At 39.4% G+C, this 23,553-nt stretch overlaps 1 protein-coding gene across 6 annotated transcripts in view; it reads right to left on the bottom strand.

The window, feature by feature from the left end:
- Positions 1–23,553, bottom strand: part of PTPRM (protein tyrosine phosphatase receptor type M) — an 883,942-nt gene that overhangs the window by 102,826 nt on the left and 757,563 nt on the right. For all 6 annotated transcript variants that reach the window (XM_090285792.1, XM_090285794.1, XM_090285793.1 and 3 more), the window contains 2 exons: positions 8,877–8,953; positions 5,062–5,098 (listed from right to left, as the gene is read on the bottom strand). In XM_090285792.1, coding sequence (XP_090141918.1) covers positions 5,062–5,098; positions 8,877–8,953 — 114 coding nt within the window. The remainder of the gene's footprint in view (positions 1–5,061; positions 5,099–8,876; positions 8,954–23,553) is intronic.

Genomic DNA, 23,553 nt, shown 5'->3' with positions numbered 1-23,553 from the left:
TTAGCCCTGTGCAGCACCCTTGTGGAGCCCTGGACTAGTGGGTCTCTACACAGGTGCCCAGATGCCTGTGTAAGAACAAGGGTATTCTGGATGCTTAGTTTCATATTTGAGGATATTTAAGACAATTTTAATTAAGAGGTATTTTCAGATATGACTATCATAGAAAATTTGCTTTTTTCAAGAAGCATCATAAACTTAGAAGGAAGGGGTTCCATCCTAGATTTCATTGTATCAAAAATTAATTATGCGATTTTGAGGGGTGCTCTTTGCAAAGCCTGTGAAAGAGGCAGCATGCAATACATGAGAGGGAACACGAGCCTGAGCCTTTTCTCTAGGATGAGAATCAAACCTTCTTGTGCATTACTAGAGTCCCTGTCCACATGCTGCAGGCATGCAGCTATGTGTTACTCAAGTTTTCAACCCCTGCTTCTCTCCTCATGGCTCTCAACTCTTCTACTTATGAAGTAAGAGGAGTAATACTAGAACAGTCAGAGGACAGAAAATACATTAAATTGGTTATAGCACAAAGCTTGGTACATAACAAGCACTCAATATTTATTGAATGAATAGACAAAAATGCTGAGTTTCAGAAAGAAAAGTATTATATCAACCCAAGTTACTAACATGGAAAGAAAATGTATCACCTTTTATTAAATGAGAAGTAAACTCAAAAATCAACATTTCTGACACTATAATATGTTTACTATTGGAAAACATATTTTAGTCATATGCAACCTAGATTATTGAATAAAATAAAACCTACAACTGCCCCATTGCTATTATTGTTGTCTGAATTATTAATTTCTATCCCAGATTTTTCTGTGTTTACTCCCTATTATATTTGTTTCCAGTAGTTTTCACTACTATGTGGCTTAGAAACATCATTTTTCTCTCCCTGCCTTTCTGCCTTTAATTAAATGACACTCTTTATTCAAAGCCTTTGAACAAATGTCCTCACTTAACCTCTTAGTCCTCTGTTCTTAGTCCCTCTAATGTAGGGGTATTAGCTGGGGTGTATAGTTTTTCAGGCTGGATTTTATTAAGTCTGTGAATGCCTGAGCACCTATGTAAGAGTGTGTGTACATGTGAATTTCTTGAGATAAGATCCATTTCAACAAGTGATTAAGACTCAAGATGCCACAGAGGTGAAGACTTTTCCCACCTCAACCCTCTGCAGGAGGGCGTACTCCTCCTGACCTTGGCCGGCCTGGCCTCTAACCAGTGAACCCATGCTTCAGTGCTGGCTGAAGACTTACTCTGCCTTCTTCACACCTCTCACTCATCCCATGCCCTCTACCTTTCCTTGGCTCCTGGAAATCCCAGCCAAGTGCTGGGCCTCCACCACCTGATTGTGATGTGCTCTCCAGATTTCATGGTGCACAGCTGCTCCCCTTATGGAATTACAGGCAAGTTCCTCTGGTATGACCCTCCGATATTTCTGTGTGTTGAACCCACAGGTGAGCTTAGGAGTGAGGAAGAAGGAGGTGGTAGTAGGAAGGCCATGCCCATCACAGACTTACACAACAACCTTTCCTTCCACAACAACCTTTCACCATCTTTCTTGAGTTCTCTAAACAGGAAGTTGGTTTTAAAAATAAAACTAAAGAATAATAAAAAGAACACTTCTCCAGGGCCCCCTAGTTTGCACACTATGTGGTTGGCAGGTGCTCTCCTGAATCACTTTGGATGAGTGGTTCTAAATGTGTGCCTCTAGCTCAAGGCCCTCACCATCTCTGTGAGGTATTTGGGTATCTTTTCATTGTGAAATATGATACATTCTGGGCAATCCTAACCACCTGTGTACTCATTTGCCCCTCACTGTGAACCATGCTTTTGAAATCCCAGCTCTGCCCTGACTCTGAGAGCAGACATGGAGTAACAGACATGCTTCCTCTCCTTTGATCCCTGGTGTGCCAAATCATAAATCCTGAATGTTACAGTTGTATTAATGGCTGGTCAAGCAGATGTGATGAAGTGAATACTGGGTCATCAGTGTATTATCTACCAGACAGAAAGCAATTAAATAGAAGGGAGACAGGAAGAATATACTAAAAAAGCCACAGATCTGGCTTGAATGTGGTACCTTCAATTTGCAGAGGAACATTATCATTATTATGAAAGGTAAGTCAATTACTGGTAGGAAATCGATAAAGTCAAGGAAGGGGGAGAGACTGAATAGATAAATTCATAACATGCTATTTGTATTGAAGGAACTTCGTTGAATGTATGTATTTAAAAGTCTTCGGAATAAAAGTGGTTGTCAGTAAAGTGGACCATTCATGTAGTTTCATGCTCTGAATGTATTTTAAAGAATTATATCAGTGCAAATGGGAGGGGGGGATAAAGTAGAGAATTTAAAACTGCATTTTTCAGTTTTATCACCCATTTTGCTGGGATTGAATCAGGTGTTTGCATTTTTACTTTAATGAAGACGATCCATGAGCATGTTCTACCTGTCCATGCCAATTACTGCAGATGATCAGAAATCTTTACTACTATTGGCAATCTGAGACAATCAGTTATATTATGATTGTAGCATACTATACAGTTATATCTCATTTTATCATGTTTTGCTTTATTGTATTTTGCAGGTGGTGTGTTTCTTACAAACTGAAAGTTTGTGGCAACCCTCCATTAAGCAAGTCTATTGGCCCCATTTTTCCAAAAGCATTTGCTCACTTCCTGTCTGTCATGTTTTGGTAATTCCTGAAATATTTTAAACTTTTTCATTATTATATTTTTATGGTGAACTATGATCAGTAATCTTTGATATTACTATTATAATTGTTTTAGGGAGCCATTGTCATCATCATCATCAGTGGAGCCTGATGATGTGACTGAATTGCTTCATTCTCATGAAGACTTCAATGAATGAGAAGTTGCTTCTTATGGATAAGCCAAGAAAGTGGATTTTTGAGAAGGAATCTACTGGTGGACATGCCATGAAGACCGTTAAAATTACTTCAATTACATGGAAATCACAGGGTTGTGATTGATTCCAATTTTGAAAGAAGTTCTACTATGGGTAAAATGCTATCAAACAGCATTGTAGGCTACAGAGAAATTGTTCATGAAAGGGAGAGTAAATCAATATGGGAAACTTCACTGCTGTCTTATTTTAAGAAATTGCCACAGCCTTTCCAGTCTTTAGCAGCCACTACCCTGCTCTGTCAGTGGTCCTCGACACCAAGGCAAAACCCTCCACCAGCAAAAAGATTACGACCCCCTGAAGGTTCAGGTGTTGGTTAGCATTTTTTAGTATGGATGTAAAGAACTAACAAAGGGTTTCTCCAAAGGCATCAATCAGCTCAGTTTGCTAGTAGCAGAATATAGGAGAAGGCACCCAGGATTGGACTAGGCACATGTCTTTGTTGTGTCTCAGGTGTAAGAGTTTAAACCAGAAGCTTACACTCTGAAGACCTTAGCAACTCCTATGAAAGGGGCTGTTTCATGCCAAGTTCAGCCTGGGTACTCTTCATGTCACAATTCTTTTGACTAGCAAAGCTACCTTGACTTCATTTCAGACTTCATTACAGACTTCATTTCAGAGGAGGAAACACCTGGAGGTCAAGCAGGTTACCTAGACACAGTTGTAGAGTCTGTCAGTGGTGACGTGTGACTGTGGACTCTACACTTGGTGTACACTCTACATATGGTGCCACACAGGTTCTGGCTGAGGCTGTCAGGATTAGGAGGATAAGGCTTCATAGTGGCCCCATTTTAGCTACACTTATATGTTTGGTGTCCAACATTATCAGTAGGGAATAGACAAATATTTCAGTTCCTTATTCATAGTAGATACTTTCTGACTATTGGTAGCCACATATAGTGGCTACCATATTGGATAGCACAGACAGAGACAATTTCTAACACTGCAGGAATTTCTACTGGAATTCTGTTCTCTGGCTACAATTGCCTCTTCCCCTGTCCTATGACTCTTTAACTGAACCTGGCCTCCTTCCCTCTCCTTGTCATCCATTGGATACCTCTGACCCCTCTGCCACTAAGCCTAGGCCTTCCAACCACAATTTCTTGGTATTCTTGACTTCCTTGTTCCTTGACTTTATGTGTACAGCCCCCTAACCATCAGCAGGTTACATCGTTTTAATTTTCCTGCTCATGTTTCTGGGATATAATGCATTACTGGAAACAATGATAAAATAGTATAATGGAAAGAATGTGTACTCTTTAACCCTAACTAGGTCCTCTCTGCTTCTCAGCACTTCTTCAGTGCACTAACTCATCCTTTATTATGCCTTGCTCCCCAAAACCTCAGCATTCCCATGATCCTCATTCTCCATAGATGACTCGCCTCATAGCTGGTGGGGAAGATGATACAAAAACCAGGCCATGAACTTCCTCAGTGTGTTCCTATAGCTTTATGGCTTTATGTTGGCTTTCTTTTAGCCAAAGTGATCCACCTGCTTTCCACCCAGGAGTACAAATTTCTTGAATTCAGATCTTTGCTCATGATGTCTCCGCCATTTAGAAGTTGTCCCAATTTCGCCTCTGCCACAAAGCTGTTTGGGATCATTACATCTGATCCAAAATATATTTTCTTCTCCAAGTTCCCCTAACATTTTCTCTGCACTTCTCACACAAGTTTTTAATTGATATCAAACACACTAATATATAGGTCATCTTGCATTTTTCCCACTAACCGACAACCAGTGTGAGAAGAACAGCTTGCTGGATTCAGCCTGCAGATCTGGCAGCAACTGATACTGGGCTTTGCATAGAGGGTATTCAGTACATATTTATTAAATGAATACATGTATATATTTTTGCAAATGAGGATTAATTCCTAAGGTAGATAGATTTAATTCAATAATGCACTGATGAACACAATTCTTCTAATGATCTCAACATGAAATTCTAGCTAAATTATTACATTACAAGAACTTCTGCTGATAAAACAGGGTGTATGTGTTGGCGACAGAACTGCAATAAATGGTGCTATCACAGTATGCAAATACTGTTCTGAGGGAGGGTGAAGTGGGCATGCAATGATGGAGAATGGGCAAATACCAAAGAAGGACATCAAAGCTGAAATAAACTTACCTTGAGTAGCAATATAATGATTGGGTCGATGATAGCCCTAAAAATAAATGAGAAAAAATATTTAACTAAATTGATAAGCAGCACAGAAGTCATATGCTAAGTTCGCTAAAATGAATGCACTAACAAATACTAACAGTTGCATTACTTGAAAGTTAAATGATCAAATCAAGTACTATTACTATTGAATTCCTCTTAATAAGCAAAGGGGCATCAAATATTACAGCTCTGATGCTTGCAGAGTGGGTGTAAGTATACTGGCTATGAGATGATGGATGAGCAATAAACACCAACAACTTAGGGATTCTCTGAAATAACATGACCATGACTCTTATTAGAGCACGAACAGGTTGGGAATGTACAATATAATTTAATTTATGTTTGGGTGTTATTGGCAATGTGCCAATGTTTTAACACATATTCTGTTATATTGGTATAGGCAGTTATATCAATAGTAATACTAAACATCATTCTTAAACACTGCTAATACCATGACATGATGCTGTAACAAAGGATAGAAATGTAAAGCAGCAGAAATTCTATAAGACCCCTCCCTTTTATCATGACCCTATAAGAAGGGGAAAGATGAAAATTGAGACCACATAAAAAGGGAACAAAGAATTCTATAGAATCAGTACCTGGGAAAGGTAAAGTCAACTTAGAGAAAATTACACACAAGTAACATATAATATCATTATGGACCTTAGTACTTTCTACTTCTGTCCTCTGATATGACCCAAAATACTGTGACCAGATCCACATGGAAAACAGAATAAGAAAACTTAAAGAGGAAATACAGATTTTTTTTAAGACAGTTTAAGTGAATATCTGTTAAAATTTTTTGCCCTTAAAAACAGTTTGACAATAATGAACAAAAGCAAACACATTCTTTAGTACAGCTGACTTGCTATAGGTCTCAAATACAGAATCACGACACAGATTAAATATGATTGTTCAGATGATTTCTCACTTATTGCTGACTCATTCACTCTATATGTCAGTGCTAGCAAGGTGCTAGGGGATAGGAGGAACTCATTTGTTAAACTGAAATAATCCACACAGTCCATGGATGATCTCTATTGCTAAACACAATGCTCATTTTTCAGTCCTCTCTACTTGACCTATCTAAGCAGCATGAACTCATTAATCCCCTTGAAATACTTTCTTCATTGGCTTCCAGGATATAACACTGTCCTGGTCTTCTTCCTACCTACTTTCCTGGCTAATCTTGCTCAGTCCTTTGTTGGTTCCTCCTCTTCACCTTGATGTTGATGTTGGAGTGCCGGGTCTTGGACTCTTTCCCTCTTTCTGCACTTGTTGATCTCATCCAGTCTCATGGCCTTTAATACTATCTGAACATGGATGAGTCCTGCGTTCTTACTTCCACTCTGGGCCTTTCTCCTAGAATCTTGAGGTGATATCAGCTGCCTACTTAACACCCCCACTTGGATGTCTAACATTTAATTAAAGCTTAACACATCTACAACTGAACTAATTTCCTCCCTACCTCCCACCTGGATCAACTCTATCCACAGTCTTTTTCGCAGATAACTGCAACACCTTCTCTTGAAAGCATCCTGACTCCTCTCTTCCTCCTACACCCCATAGCCAATCTGCCAGAAAATCCACTGTCTCTACTTTTCAGCATATACCCTGGGTCCTACCATTTCTCACCCTCCAGTGCCACCACTCAGTCAAGCCACCATTATCTCTCTCTGATAGCTTCCACAGCCATCTAGAAGGTCTCCTTGCTTCAACTCTTGCCCATCTACAGTTCTTTCTCCTCTCAGCTGCCAGAGCATGTCATTCCTCTGTTCAAATCCCTCTTATGATTGCCCATCTCACAGAAAAAGCCCAAATCCTTATGACTGTTTCCATTACCTGGCCCTATGCCATCTCTCTTCTAATCACCTATGACTCTCTCCCCCTTCACACTACACCAACACTTGCCAGCTTGTTTTTCTTCAAATTCTCCAGGCATCCTCTATACCAAGACCTTTTCACAGCTGTTTCTCAACCTGGAATGCTCTTCTCCCAGATGTCTACATGGCTCAATCCCTCATCTTCTTTGCTCAAATGTACCTTGTCAGTGAAGCTCATTCCAGCCACTCCTTATTCCCTTTTTATGGTTTTCGTTTCCTACACAGCTCATATTACCATTAATAAACCACATAGAATTAACTGACATTCCATTTATTGTCTCTTTCACTTGATTGGCTCACCAGCTCCATTAGGTCAGAGGCTTGTTTTTTTGTTTTTGCTATAAATTGTTCACAGTTATAATTCCAGGCCTTAGAAAAATAACTGATATATAATAGGTGCTCAATAAAATCTTATTGACTAAGTGAATAAAGGGACCCTGATTATTGACTCTTTTCTATGTTAAAATTAAAACTAATCAATCTTGTTTTTTTCATTACTTTCATGACTTTCTTCCTCCGTATTGCTAGCCACCCATTTTTTAAAGCTTAGTTCCAATTTCCTCTACTGCAATATCTAATCTAATCACATTTACTTCTTCAATCACATTCAACAAACACTTCTTAAGTGATTACAATATTTCATGCATGTACTGTGTACAGGGAATACAAAGATGAGTAGGACATTCTGCCTGTGCTCAAATGCCCAGCAGGGGTTGTAGGAGCTGAAATTGGAGCATGAAGAGGATTCCCTTGGAATATCCCAAAAGAAGGAGTGTTATTAAGATCTTATTTCATCTTCTAAATTGTGAGGCCTTGGGGAGAAGGTAACAGGTCTTGCACAGCTCTGAGTACTCATGTAAGTTACTCACTAAACATTTTCTGAATAAAAGAATAAGTTCAATGCACTTTAGTAAAAAAAAAAATCTAACTAGGGCTGAATAGGTTATTGGTCATTATCAAAATGGTATAGAGATCTTCATTTCAGGAATGAGATATGAATTATTCTTCAAATATCATCTTCCAGGCCCCATACTCAAATCTATAACCAAGCTGTCAACGTCAACCCTTTCCCAAGTAAGAGTAAAAATAACAATCTTATAGTTATTTTTAGATAAAATCTTAGAGACTGTAATGCTAGGACTTTTACTGGCATCTGAGTAATACCCAACCAAGAAAATAAAAGAACATAGATTTGTATATATATATAAAACCTGTCCATGAAAGTATTGGTGGACTAAGAAATAGTGTGATGGCCAAGCAGAGAATGGCTTGGGAACTGTAAGAAGGTTGAAATCTGTTTTAATGTAAATTTAGGCCCTTGATTTTTAGCCTACTTTTTATTTCATTCATTCTTTCAACTGAAAACATGCTGTCTCCTAAAGAATTTATTCTAATGTAAGACATTAAGTTAACATGATTCAGAATGAACAAAGAAGCAGTCTTCAATAATTAAACTGCCTGCATATTTAATGGCATGTCTTCCGTGCATTGGAAGTCCTGGTTAACAGCTGCAGACTACTTTGAAGGCAACTTGAAAGTGCAGTGATGACAAGAGATGTAAAATCACCGAATTAGGAATTAGAGAGTTTTGTCCTATTAATATGCAAACAGCTTTTTTAACATGTCAAATAATCAAAGTTGTTGACAAAAAATGGAAATAGTATTTTCTGAGTCCACATAGAAAGGCACTGAATGTTACAGAGGAGTCACCAGCAAATAGGCTGACTTGAGAAAAGAGTGGCCATTGTCTCACTCTCAAATTCTACAGTGTATGGGGCAATGTTAATGTGTTTGTTTCTGGTTCTAGACCAACATGTGTCCACCAATCTTGCGGCAGACACACCATGTGGTATGTGTCAGAACAGCTGGGCTTACTGACAGTTTCAAGGCACATACATCGATATAATTTCCATTGATGTAGTCCGAGTTGGTGTCTCCTTCTATGGTCTGCAGCCTCACCCGGGAATGGTCATCTGAAAAAGAAAAGAAAAAACGATTAACAAAAGGAACCTGCTGAGATGCTCAGAGCCCTGGATTATAATCACATTACATGGAGATCATTCACATCCATTCTGCTTTAAAGATAAAGAATTAACTACTACACAGTTTCTACACTTCCTATTTTCCTATTAAGGCTGGTAAGAATTTATACTTCTTTGCATTTCACAGTAAATCTCACTTATTCTTTGATCATTTACAGATGTGTAAAGTTGGCAAAGGTTTGAAACTTCTACATAACAGTCCTATGAATCACAACAGAATTATTTCTTGGATTGAAAATTTAGTAACTTCACTAAATCACATATAAGCCCTGAGATTTTGAAGGTTTCCTATGACATCCACGTTGACAAATGATGGTTATAAACCACAGCTCAACCTTCTGGAAGGCGTGGATGTGGTTCTAACCTCAGTCATCATCCATGACTTCTCTAAGCCCTCCATCTGCACCGGAGGGCTTCGGCAGGTGAGCAAGGCTCTCCCCCATCAGTCATGTGAGTACATGCCACTCAATTATGCCATCAAGCTTGAGCAACACATGTGGAGAAGGGAGTGACAATATATGATGTTTTAAGGATGAAATGAAACATAAGTTGTGAAGCATGTTGTCTGACATGCAGCAAGTACTTTATAGGGGTGTGCTTATAGTATTAATTAGCTATATTTAATTTTTTTCTGAATGAAAAAATTTCTCCACAAAGACCATTGAGATATTTCAATTATTTCCTTGAATTTGAAAAAATATGTGGTTTAAAAATTATTTTCCTAAATTTATGCTGTTTTTAGCAGAGGAACACTTCCTTCCAATTAAAGCTTACACTCAAACTCAATGTTTAGAACAGATAAAAGCCAGGTGCTCTGAAAGGGAGACATTTAAGGTTTCTGAGGAGTGGCATGAGAGGAACAGTCTGCTAGTCTTCACTTTCAGTGGTGCTGGGCCAGTGGAAGGTCCTACCTCACAGCTGCTAACTCTTCTCAACAATTTACTTGGGTTAATGGGTGAGAAATGACACCCCAGTTGGTGGTAAGAGCCAGGAGGTTTGCAGGCGACAGACCATTTTATCCACAACCACTGGAGGTAAGGGTTGATTTGGACCTGTTTCTTGGCTTGACATGCTAATGGGTAAAAGCCAACATTTTATACTGGTCACTGAACTTCAACCCCTGTGGATGAATGTTCTGTTTGATTTTAAGGAGGAAATGAGAAGGAAATTATGTCAAGTTTCTAAGCCTCCTTCATTGATGCAACTTTTCACTTCAGTTCATGATTGATATATTATTTCATTATCAGTGCCTAATAATTAGTTAGGACTCAATAAATTTACCTGGAATGTGGGGACAAAGTGGGTCAGACAAGAAGAAAAACCTGGAGGAAGCCACGTCTTTCTGTTCTGTTCAAGGGATAATATGCGTAGTGGTTACATATGTGAGCTCTGGGGTTGGTGTGCAGATTAGAACCCCCCACTTGTGAATCTTGTACAAGTTGTTTAGTCTTTCTGTGCTTTAGTTTCCTTATCTATAAAGTGAGGATGAACAGTGCCTACCTCATGGGATTATTGTGAGTATTAAAATAAAAAACAAAGGAGATTAGTTAAAAGCCCAACATGTAGTAAGTGATGGATAAAGGTCAGTTGTTGCTATTTTCATGTGCCGCATAAGAGACACAGTTTTCTTCTCATTATTTTTATACTTGATGCCCAAACAGACAACAGTAACTCAAGGTTGGATGCATATGCAGTCAGAATTTTTCTCATGGTGATCTTCTCTAAGAACTAGATTCCTAGAATATATTTTGCTTAAGCCTGAGGCTCCCTGTCTATCATAGATTACTTGTGTTGTGGGGGAGGTGAGTCATTGAGGCACAGGGTCTGTGTGGATTGTTATGGCTTTTGTATTTGTTAGGAAAGCCAGTGCACACACACAGCTATTTCAGAGTGGAGCTATAAGCAATTCTGCTGGTAAAGCCACTTGAGTCTCCCGAATGAAGGATGCTACAATAGAACTGAATCATGGCCATTCTACAGACATCAGGCCTTTAGTCAGCTCCTCTGGAGGGAGATTAGGTTTACCTCCCTGTACTTCTTGACTTCCCTGGGCAGTTTTTTTAAAGGCAGGTGCCACATTAGAGCCTTCCAATCTTTAGAAGCAGGGCTACGTTAGGATCTATTGCACCTCCTTGTCAGAATCCCCCCATCACAGTTTATTTCTCTTAGACCTTCAGGATAAATGCCGTCCATTCCCCATGATTTACCACTCTAGGGCTTCTCAAATCGTTCAGGAATGTTCTCAGTAGGGACTTCGATCTCTGACAAGACTGCTCTCTCATCTCCCATAAATAGAGCCTTTGAAATAGCTTCCCCATCATCTCCTACTGTTCAGTTAACCTATTTTTAATAATTTGGCTGCTACTTCTCTAAATTTAATTGCCCCAATCCCTTGATGATGGAGCAAGACACACATACAATGTATTTCCTGAGCAGACTGAGATTGTTTTTTCTCTTTATATGCAGAACAGGACCTTCTCCTTACTTAAAGTTGATGTTACTCGCTTACAGCCTCTTGTGGCCAGAGACCACATGTCCCATTTTCAATTTCCCTGAGAGCACCTGACACCAGGCCACAGAGCTCAATCCCAGCACAGCCTGCACTGCCATTCGCAGTGGTCCCGCCTAACACACAGCAAGTGAGCACAAAGTACTTAACTCTTCCCCATGCTCATGAACATGGTGTTCTAACAGTCATGAAGCCAGTGTTAGAGGGGACAAGTTGGAATCAGCTGAGTTTCACTGCGGCTTCCTAGGGTGCTGGCAGGCGTCCTGCTGTGGACTTGGTTAGTGGTTTTATGAGTGTTTGCTTTACAACAATCTATTAAACTGTATATGGATGTTATATACTTCTTTCTGTACTGATATTTCACTATTTAAAAATAAAAGTTCACATTGAGGACATTGTGCCAAGTGAAGTAAGCTAGTCGCAAAAGAACAAGTTCTGTAATATCCCTTATGTGAGTACCTAGAGTAGTAAGAGTCACAGAGACACCAAACTGAATTTACACTTAATTGTGGAGAAATCATCTGGAATAACCAACTGAGCACTAGCTGGAGCCAAGTCTTATTACCATGGAGAGACAGAAAAGGCCGCTTCATCACAACGTGAATGGTAAGAATTGCGGAGACGCGAAAGGGCTGGTTGGGTTCCCATGGGTGGCAGCTGAAGGGACTGAGAAATAGCTCAGCAGCTTGGGGTTCCCCTGAGAAGAGCAGGATCTAAACCCCCAGCTGGGCTTCCCAGCCTAAAGCAACAGAGCAGAAAGTAAAATAGCATCCAGCTGTGAAAAGCAAAAAGCCACAGGGATTTTTGCAGGCCTGAAAGAAACAGCTGGAGAAAAAGAGCTCTTAAGCGGATCACATACGAAAATATTTTGGCACCCACTTACCCTGGGTTCAAGCAGAGGGAGGGCAGAGAGGACAGAGATGCTTGGGGAGAATTTCGGGTGGTGGCTTTGAGGAGACAACTGCGGGAGCAGCCGACCAGGTCCCGGGTCCCAGTGCTGACTCATTCCCCACACTGCAGGCAGACCATTGCCCTCCAAGTGGCATCAGCCTGAGGGGAAATGAAAGCCCCACCTGCAGGAATTAATCTGCCCCACCCTCAGTGCTTAAGCCTGATGGCTGATCAAGATAGAATAGATTAACAACTAAAGGAGACAAAGGCAGTATATCTCTGGAAGTCTCCAACAGGCTGCCTAGGCCCAGTCTGGTACACGATCTGATGCCACCAGGGGCAGATTCAGGAAGTGCAGATTAATTTAAGAAGCAGCAACAAACAAGAAGAGTCACAAAAATAGGGAGACGGGGAAACAAACCCCCATTGAAAGGGAAGGAGGAACCCACAGAAAGAATGCTAAATGAAGTAGAGGAAAGCAAACTATCAGACATGGAATTCAAAATATGAATTATAGGAAAGCTCAATGAGTTCAGCGAGCTCAAAGAAAACTACAAAGAACTCTAGGGAAACTACAAGGAAGTTACTTGGAATAAAACCAGCATGAAAAAAAACATAGAATCTATTAATAAGAGCCAGGAGGAAATGAAGAATACAATTTCTAAATTGAAGAACATAGTGGAAGGAATTAAAAGCAGGCTAGAGGACGCAGAAGATCAGAGCAGCGAGCTGGAGGATAACGTAGAAAAAAATTCCCAGACAGTACAACAAAATGAAGAAAGACTGAAAAAGAATGAAGAGTTTTTAAGACAGCTGCAGGACAACATGAAACGTAATAATATCCATATCACAGGAATACCAGAAGGAGAAGAACAGGAGTCAGGGATAGAAAACCTGTTTGAAAAATTAATGACAGAAAACTTCCCTAACTTGATGAGAGTAAAAGTCACATAATCCAGGAAGCACATTGGGTCCCAATGAAGATAAACCCCAACAGACCCACTTCAAGACACATCATGATTAAAATGGCAACATTCAAAGACAAAGAGAGAATCCTAAAAGCAGCAAGAGAGAAACAACTAATAACATACAAGGGAGCTCCAATAAGGCTATCATCAGATTTCTCAACAGAAACACTATAAGTCAGAAGGGAATGGCAAAAAATAATCCAATCAATGAAAAAAAAAAGGCCTACAACCAAGAATACTCTACCAAGCAAGGCTCTCATTCAAAATGGAAGGTGAAATAAGGAGTTTCCAAGACAAAAGAAGGCTAAAAGAATACATTTCCACTGAACCAGCATTGCAAGAGATGCTAAAGCATCTGCTTTAAGAAGATGAAGAAACAGAGATACAGAGAGGAACACAAGTACAAAGGGGGCAAATGACAATGAATAAGTATCTATCAATAATAACCTTAAATGTAAATGGATTAAATGCACCAATCAAAAGACATAGGGTAGCTGAATGGGTTAGAAAGCATGGCCCACATATATTCTGTCTACAAGAGACCCACCTTAGAACAAAAGATCTATACAGACTGAAAGTGAAGGAATGGAAGAATATATTTCAAGCAAATGGACACACACAGAAAATGTGGGGTAGCAATACTTATATCAGACAAAACAGATTTCACAAGGCCATAAAGAGACAAAGAAAAACATTTCATAATACTTAATGGAAAAATACACCAAGAAGATATTACCCTTGTAAACATATATGCACCCAACATAGGAGCACCCAAATATGTAAGGAATATTTTGAAAGACTTCAGGAAAAATTTACATAGCAACAATTCGGACTTTAACACCCCATTGTCAACAGTGGACAGGTCTTCGAGGCAAAGAAACAACAAGGATATTGAGGCATTGAACAACACTCTAGATCAAATGGATTTAGTTGATATATTTAGAACTTTTCACCCCAAAGAAGCAAAATATATACATTCTTTTCAAGTGCACATGGAATATTTTCAAAGATAGACCACATGGTAGGACACAAAACAAATGGCCTCAACAAATTCAAGAAAATTGAAATTATATCAAGCATCTTCTCAGATCACAAAGGCTTGAAACTGAAAATCAACCTCAAGGAAAAAACTCAAAGACATCCAAACTCATGGAGGATGAATAATTTGCTATTAAATAATGAATGGGTTAACAATGACATTAAGGAAGAATTCAAAAAGTTTCTGGAAACAAATGATAATAGCACACAACAGCCCAAAACCTATGGGACACAGCAAAAGCAATCCTGAGAGGGAAGTTCATAGCAATACAGGCCTCCCTAAAAAGGATAGAAGAATCTCTAATAAAAAATCTAACCCTACAGCTACAGGAACTAGAGGAACAACAACATACAAAGCCCAGAGTGAGTAGAAGGAAGAAAATCATCAAGATCAGAGCAGAATTAAATGACATAGAGACTAAACAAACAATTCAAAAGATCAACAAAAGTAAGAGCTGGTCCTTTGAAAAGATAAACAAAACTGACAAGCCTTTAACCAAGCTCATCAGGAAAAAAAGAGAGAGGACCCAAATAAATAAAATCAGAAATGAAAGAGGAGAAATCACAACCGATACCACAGAAATACAAAGGATTGTAAGAAATTATTATGAACAGCTGTATCACAAGAAATTTGACAACCTAGAAGAAATTGTTAAATATCTGGAAACATATAATCTTCCAAAACTAAATTAGGAAGAAGCAGGAAGCCTGAACAGAACAATAACAACAGGTGAAATTGAAGCAGTAATCAAAAAACTCTCTGCACACAAAAGCCCTGGACTGGATGGCTTCACAGGTGAATTTTACAAAACATTTAGGAAAAAAATAACTTCTATCCTTCTCAAACTATTCCAAAAATTCAAGAAGTGGGAAGACTCCCACACTCTTTCTATGAAGCCAGTATTACCCTAATTCCAAAACGAGGTCAAGACACAACAGAAAAAGAAAACTACAGGCCAATATAGCTGATGAACATAGATGCTAAAATCCTCAACAGAATATTGGCAAACCGGATCCTGCAACACATTAGAAAGATCATACACCACGATCAAGTGGGATTTGTCCCAGGGATGCAAGGATGATTTAATATTTGCAAATCAATAAATGTAATATACCACATAAACAAAATGAAAGACAAAAACCACATGATCATATTAATAGACGCTGAAAAAGCACTGATAAAGTACAACACCCATTTATGATGAAAGCACTAAGCAAAATGGGAATAGAGGGAGCATGCCTCAACATAATAAAGGCCATATATGAGAAACCCGAAACCAACATCATACTCAAAGGGCAAAAACTGAAAGCATTCCTGCTGAGGTCAGGAACAAGACAAGGATGTCTGCTCTCCCCACTCCTATTCAACATAGTCTTGGAAGTTCCAGCCACAGCAATCAGACAAGAAAGAGAAATAAAAGGCATCCAAATTGGAAATGAGGAAGTAAAACTGTCATTATCTGCAGATGACATGATAGTGTACATAGAAAACCCTATAGACTCCACAAAAAAAACCTACTCAACCTAATAAGTGAATTTGGCAAAAGAGCAGGGTAAAAAGTCAATATTCAGAAATTGAAGGCATTTCTGTACACCAACAATAAAATATCAGAGATAGAAACTAGAAAAAAAATCCCATTTACTATAGCAACAAGAAAATAAAGTACCTAGGACTAAACTTAACCAAGAAGGTAAAAGTCCTGTACCCAGAAAACTAAAGAACACTGAAGAAAAAAATTAAGGAAGATACAAATAAATGGAAGCATATACATGTTCATGGATGGGAAGAATCAACATCATTAAAATGTCCATCAGATCCAAAGCAATTTATAGAATCAATGCAATCTCTATTAAAAACCAATGACTTATTTCATAGACCTAGAACAAATACTTTAAAAATATATATAGAACCAAAAAAGACCCCGAATAACCAAGCAATCTTGAGGAAGAAGAACACAGTAGGAGGAATCACAATACCTGATACCAAACTATACTACAATGGCATGATAATGAAAACAGTCTGGTACTGGCATAAGAACAGACATATAGACCGATGGAAAAAAATAGCCTCTTCAACAAATGGTGCTGGGAGAACTGGATAGGGATGTGCAAAAAAATGAAACTAGACCACCAACTTACACCATACACTGGAATAAACTCAAGATGGATCAAAGACTTAAATGTAAGCCATGACACCATAAAAGTCCTAGAGGAAAACATAGGCAGAAAAATTTCAGGTATCATATGTAGCAATATTTTCACTGATACATCTCCTAAGGCAAGGGAAATAAAGGAAAGAATAAACAAATGGGACTACATCAAACTAAAAAGTTTCTACTCAGCAAAAGAAAACATCGCAAGATGAAAACGGAACCAACTGTATGGGAAAATATACTTGCCAATGAGACCTCAGACAAGGGATTGATTTCTAAAATATATAAAGAACTTATACATCTCAACACTGAGAAGACAAACAGCCCAATTAAAAAATGTGCAAAAGACCTGAACAAACACTTCTCTAAGGAGGATACAAATAGGGTCCATAAGCATATGAAAGAATGCTCAACATCACTAGCCATCAGAGAGATGCAAATAAAAACCACAATGTGATACCACCTTACACCTGTCAGAATGGCCATCATCAACAAATCAACAAACAACATGTGCTGGCAAGGACGCGGAGAAAAAGGAACCCTAGTGCACTGCTGGTGGGAATGCAGACTGGTGCAGCCACTATGGAAAATATTATGGAATTTCCTCAAAAAACTAAAAATGGAACTGCCTTTTGACCCAGCAATTCCATTTCTAGTATTATATCCAAAGAATCCTGAAACACCAATTCAAAAGAACCCATGCACCCCAATGTTCATAGCAGCAATATTTATAATAGCCAAGTGCTGGAAACAACGTAAGTGCCCATCTGTGGATGAGTGGATCAAAAAACTGTGGTACATTTACATAATGGAGTACTGTGTAGCAGAAAGAAAGAACTTCTACCATTTGCAACAACAAGGATGGAACTAGAGAGAATTATGCTTAGTGAAATAAGCCAGGCAATGAAAGGAAAATACCATATGTTATCACCTAATACAGGAGCGTAATGAACAACACAAACAAGTAGCAAAACTGAACTAGAGGGCATAAGCCTATAGTCTTATTACCTGAGTGATTGTCCACACATATATGCCTCACTTAATCCTGTCTGCATTGCTGCCTCCTGAGACTCAATGGTTTGGCTGAACTAAGTGGCTGGAATACAGCAAGGATGCCAGCCTGTTAAACCAAGCATGCTGTTGTTTGGGGATAGCCAACTAACCTGGAGTCTGCAAGATCCTTCCCCATGCAGGAAGGTCACCCTCCCCTCTACCCCCACTCTTATTAGGGATTTCTGGACCCAAAGGTAGGTAGGACGACGACCATGTCCAGCTTGAAGCAGCTAGAGGAGCATGAGACCTTTGCCCATTGTCCTTCATAAGAGTATAACGGGTCTTAAGTCTGAGAGAAGGGAATTGTTACTTTTTAATGTGATAAAAAATTAATTAAAAAAAAAGAAGACTAATATAGGAAAGGGTGAAGCTGAGGGCCTTACATGCACGACTCATGGACATGAACTAAGGGGGGTGGGATTGCTGGGGGAGGGAGGGTGCTGGGCAGAGGGGAGCAAAGTAAAAAAAAATTGGAACTATTGTAACAATATAATTAATAAAATATACTTTAAAAAAAGGATTAGGAAGAATTACTCTATCTTTACCTGCTAAGATCCCTGTGACATATTGTAGAGTGAAGTAGAGCAGGTTACAAAGCAGCATGTCTCATAAGAGTCTACTTACATGAAATACTCTGTGTATTTCTATGTGTGTAGGAATCTACAGTGGGATCACTGAAAGGATGGGGTTTCTGCTGGGTGGTAAAATTTGGAGTGATATTTAACTTTCATCTTTGTGCTTTATAAGTACTACTTCAATTGTCTGCATAGTTTATGCTAACTTTACAATCAGAGAAGACAAAAGACCTATTTTTATCTAAAAAAATAAAGCCATCAACTTCAAAGCACAGAACAAAAAGAGATTTGAAGGAAACAGAAAAAGTTAGTAGGGTTTGAATTTGGTTGGTGAGGTTCTGGGCAATTTTTCACAAGTTTTCATTACTGCACAATTTTTCTTTAATGTGCATGAATTGCTTTTATAATTGGGAAAAAAAGAAACCTATTTAGCCATGGATGAGTGGAATATGATCAAAATCCAACTTCAGTTTATATTATAATCACAACTCAGTGTTACCCATCAAGAAAGGCAACAAAAGTCTGACATTTTGAAAAAACAATCTGCATCAAGACCTTGTTGCCATTCCTCTCATTTCCTTCAAAAAAGCCTTTACTATACAAAATAGGGAAAAATTATATTTTGGGGGGGTAAGAAACAGGCACATAAAAACCTATTATAAAGCATAACAAACCATTACTCACTGATGAAAAATTATAATCTGCTGGTCCTTTTCACCATGCATGTACCCGTTCACGCACGTATGTGTTTATATATATGCATATGCATGCATGCGTTTATGAATGACAATGCATGCATGTATGCACATTTGTATTTATGTGCATACATGCATGCAATTTTGTGTGTGTGTGTATGACTGCATATTTGAATCCATATAATAGAAGTGGGGTGATTTGGGATTTAAAACAGGTCTCTATGCTCTAAGCACCTAAAACATGTTACTTACGCCCTTTTCCTCAAGTAACATTATCTATGAAATACTGTTAAGTAGCTTCAGATATTTTAAGATTTTCTTTTTTTTTTAAATCTTCATTTACTAAACTTAAAAAAAAATAATTTATTTGTTTTGTTTTTATTTTTAGAGAGAGAGGAAAGGAGAGAGGGAGAGAAACATCACTGTGTGGTTGCCTCTCACTCGCGCCCCAAACTGGGGACCTGATGTGCAACCTAGCTATGTGCCTTGACTGGGAATCAAACCAGCGGCATTTGGCTCACAGGTCGATGCTCAATCCACTGAGCCATAGCAGCCAGGGTATTTTAAGATTTTCATATTAAACATAACAGATAGGCTTGCTTACGTGTGATTAGATATTACTATAGCAGCAGGAGTGCAATATGTCATTGATAATCTTTCACCTCCAACCAATTCGCTCCTTTTGCTAAATGCAGATGACGTATTTAAGGTAACTTGGAATCACAGTGATGTAAGATGAGATTCACAGTGATCTCTGAGACGAGATTTGAAATTAATTTTAATTACAAATGATCTTCAAATAATGGCTTGGCTCCTCCCGCGATTACATTCTTACTGCTACACTGGTTTCAAGGTACAAGATGTGGAAAAACCAAGTGACCTTTGGGAAAACCTGGTGTCTTAACCTTTGGTGACCCCTACTGCAGCCTGGTGTCCCTGCTTGTGTGCCTACCTGGTGCCACGCAAGTTCTGAGCATGAAGAAATAAGGAACCTTTCAGTACAGTGGTGGGTGGCTCCTGTTAAGCTTTATGCTTGCTCTTGGTTCTAGGTGTTCCTAATTTAGTCTTGCCTTGTTTCTCTTTTTCACTTGACGCTCTGTCAAAGATTCTTACTCATCATCCTTCAGAATCCTGGCAGAACCTGACTTTTATTTTGCCTGTTTTTTTTTAGATTTACTTTTTGACTTCCTAAACACGGTGCATTGTCTGTTTCTGCCTTACTCTCATCTACCTGAATTTTAATGCCAAAAGCTTTTCCTCATAGTCTATTCTTATGTAACTAAACTGTGTTACCTCCTCCTTCCCTCACCTGCCTTTAGGAATACCTAATCTCAGTCATGACAGGGGTAGATTCCTCAAAAGTGACACTGTAGGAATTGCTCAATTAGCAGAGAGAAGCTTGTTGCTATTAAAACAAATTCCTGGAAAAGTGCCTTCAGCAGGGTCCTCAAGATGGGTTATTGGTTAAAAGTATCCGGTAGGACAGACTGAGTCAAAGCTTTTGCTCTCCTCTTAGTCACCTAACAATTAGCTGGGGAAATGGAGTGGGAGGGCACAGGTAAACTAATCAAGATGAAAACCAAAGCTCAGCAGGTACACCTTTTCTTCCCCTTCATAAAGCTGTCTATCCTCACTGTCTTATCTTCACTCACTTGCCTTCTCAATTATCACCTACTCCATTCAAGGCAGCTCTTGCTAAATTCATGAATTATCCTCAAGTTGCTACATCATAGTCTTCTCTGTACTAATCTTCCAGCGGGACACTAGCAACATGCCCTTTGCTCCATGGCGCATGCTCCTTTGTGTGTGTTAGGCAGTTCTGTCTCAGCATTTTTCACTAGGAAAGCCCCTCTAGACTCTATGCTCTCTATGTTTCCTTCACAGATAATCCTACCATGCCAGTGGTTTTAACCACTACCTAAATGCTCCAAATTCACTAACTGATATTCGGGTCCAGCTCTTTCTCTTTCGGGTTCCAGAGCAGTCTACATAACTGCCTACTTGACATCTCATTTGAATGTTTCAAAAGCACTTCAGTGTCCCCAGATTCCACTCATGTCTTCCCTACTACCACCAACCTCACACCTACCTGTGAACTCCCTCCAAATCTGGCTCTCTTTCAGGATTACCCATCTGAGTAAACACTCTATCCTTCCATCTGTCCATCCATCCACCTGTCATCTATCCACCCACCCATCCATCCTCCTGCAAGCCAGAAACAAAGGAGTCATCTCTGAATCTTTACTTCTTTACCCCACATCCTATCCATTCAGTTTGACTAATTACTTCTCTTGAATCCATCTACTTCTTTTCTTTCTAGTCCACATTATCATTGTTTCTCACCAGGGCTACCAAATTTCTTAACTAGTGACCCCTTCCAATTAGGTTTTTTGTTTTTGTTTTCACTTTACAGCTGCTTTAAATTTTCTGAAGGCAAATTTAATTAACAACCCTCACCTCTTCTAAAAAAATCCCTTTAATGAGGTTTCCTTGTTCTTGTAATAAAGACTAAAATCCTTGATCCTCCCTAGAAGGCCCTGATTGGGCTTTGCTCCCTCTCGGGCCAACTGTCCTCTCCCACCACTCCCACGTCGGCAGCCTGGTTTTCCTTCAGTTCCTCAAACTCAAGGGTTCCCTCATGTGAAGGGTCTGTTCCCAGTGGCTGTGGCCTTCTATTTCATGACCTCAGGGAAGCCTTCACACTCCTGAAGCACCGTTATAGGGTTTCCAGTCCCATGTACTTCTCCTTGTGGCCCTTAACTTTATTTCACTTATTTGTATAATCATTTAGAGTTCATTTCTACAGTCCTTTACTTTTCTCCTCCCACTCTCAGGAAACTCCCACCCACGGGGAATGCTGGTTTCCTAAGGATAGGGACTATGTCTGCTTGGGCTCACTGCGGTCCTCCCAGCATCTTCACATTTCCCACCTCTTCCTTTGGTCACAGTGACCTGGCTCCTTGTGGCACCTTGCTGAGGCAGGGCTGCTCTCTCAGGGCCTCTGCCTGGACCGGCTCCCTTCCTCACCTGCGTCGGTACTGCTTGCATCTTATGAGCTCAGGGAGACCCTCCTTGACCACATTTTAAAAGCTGCAAACTTTGTGCCACCATCTCCCTTCCCTGCTGTATTTTTTTGTTACATGTCTCACTTTCTTATATACACTTTATATGGGTTACTTAATATGGTTGTTTCTCTGTCGGCCCCACATGCATGTTAAGTGCTATGTGGGCAAAGAATTCTGTTTTATTTCCTTCTCTCTCTTTGACACCTAGGATAGTGCCTGGCATGTAACAGGCACTCAATAAATATCTGTTGAAAGATTTCCTTCAGCTTGGCATCGAGCCTGGCACATGTCAGACCAGTATGTCTTTGCTGACTGGTCCACAGAAAGGGGAGGAGGGAGCCTGGGAAGGGTCTTCAGGTTCTGGCTATTATCTCTAATTGCCTTCCCCCAGAGAACAGGACCCCCGATTTAAGGGGCTTCTGTGAGCTAGGAGATTTGGTGTATGTCTTAATAAGCTCCGAGTTAATTATAATTAGGAACTGCTGAAAGTATCAGGAGGGCCATGTTTATGTGTGTGGTGCGCTAACGGTGGACTGGGTATTAGTTTATATTTGGAAAGGGCTAGCTCAGCAAATTTACAGTATAAATAAGTAACAAGTTTAACTTACTTAAGAGCAAAAGGCAATAAACAGTTCTTAAGTACCACTGAAAGCATTTTATATTCAAACACTGTTGCAAAACAGTGAATGTGATCATTACTAGTTCTTATGTTCTCCAAAGAGCACTATAAGGATCTCTAAGATGTTGACTGAATCCCCCCTTTGCCCATCCCAGTTAGTGATGTTATTCCCAAGGCCTAGGTGCTATGGAGCAGGCTTCCCAGTAAGTGAAATCATCTTTCCACAATTACATACATTTTTAGGGAGCAAGGGAGATGGTAATAGTACTCTTCTTCTCTATGACTTAAATAAACAGCCGATATGGGTATATACATAAGCAAGATTTAGATAAATACCTTCATTTTTTAATTCCTCAAGTCCTCCCACAACTCTAACAATACTGAAGATATTTTTTACTGCCATAACTAAAGATACACAGTCTCAAATGAACCAGTTCCAAGTGATGGTTCTCAGAGTGGTTCCAAGCACTACAGTGGCTTCATTGGACTCACCTGGGAAATTTGCACTAGACCAGGCCACTCTATAGTGAAGCAACACTCAGCCTGTATGGTCTAATATGAAGACTGGGCAAGGGCCGGCACCAGAGAGCTCTGGTATTTAAATCAGCAGTAGTGGTATTTCTGCAACCCATTTGCAGAATTAAATTCATTCTAGTTAGCTGTGTTGGATTAAGGGTAGTGTCTAAGGATTTGGATACCCTATTTTAAAAGCATGAATAATGGTTTGGCAGGTGGTCTAAGTGATATTTCAGGATATGCCAACATAGAGACTCATATAGAATCATATTAATAACCACAGACAGCTCTAAAGGGACTTTAGAAAACAGAAACTAGAAGAAAATATAACCATTTGCAACAACATGGATAAACCTAGAAGGCCTTATGCTAAGTGAAAGAAAGGAAAAAGTGCATGGTCGCACTTACCTGTGGAGTCAAAAAACAATTAAATGTATAGAGGCAGAGAG

Source organism: Furipterus horrens, unplaced genomic scaffold, assembly GCF_987537825.1.
Source record: "Furipterus horrens unplaced genomic scaffold, mFurHor1.1.pri manual_scaffold_8, whole genome shotgun sequence".
NCBI lineage: Eukaryota > Metazoa > Chordata > Mammalia > Chiroptera > Furipteridae > Furipterus > Furipterus horrens.
Note: the sequence above shows the minus strand (reverse complement) of the source record. Positions and strands in the feature narration are given on the sequence as shown.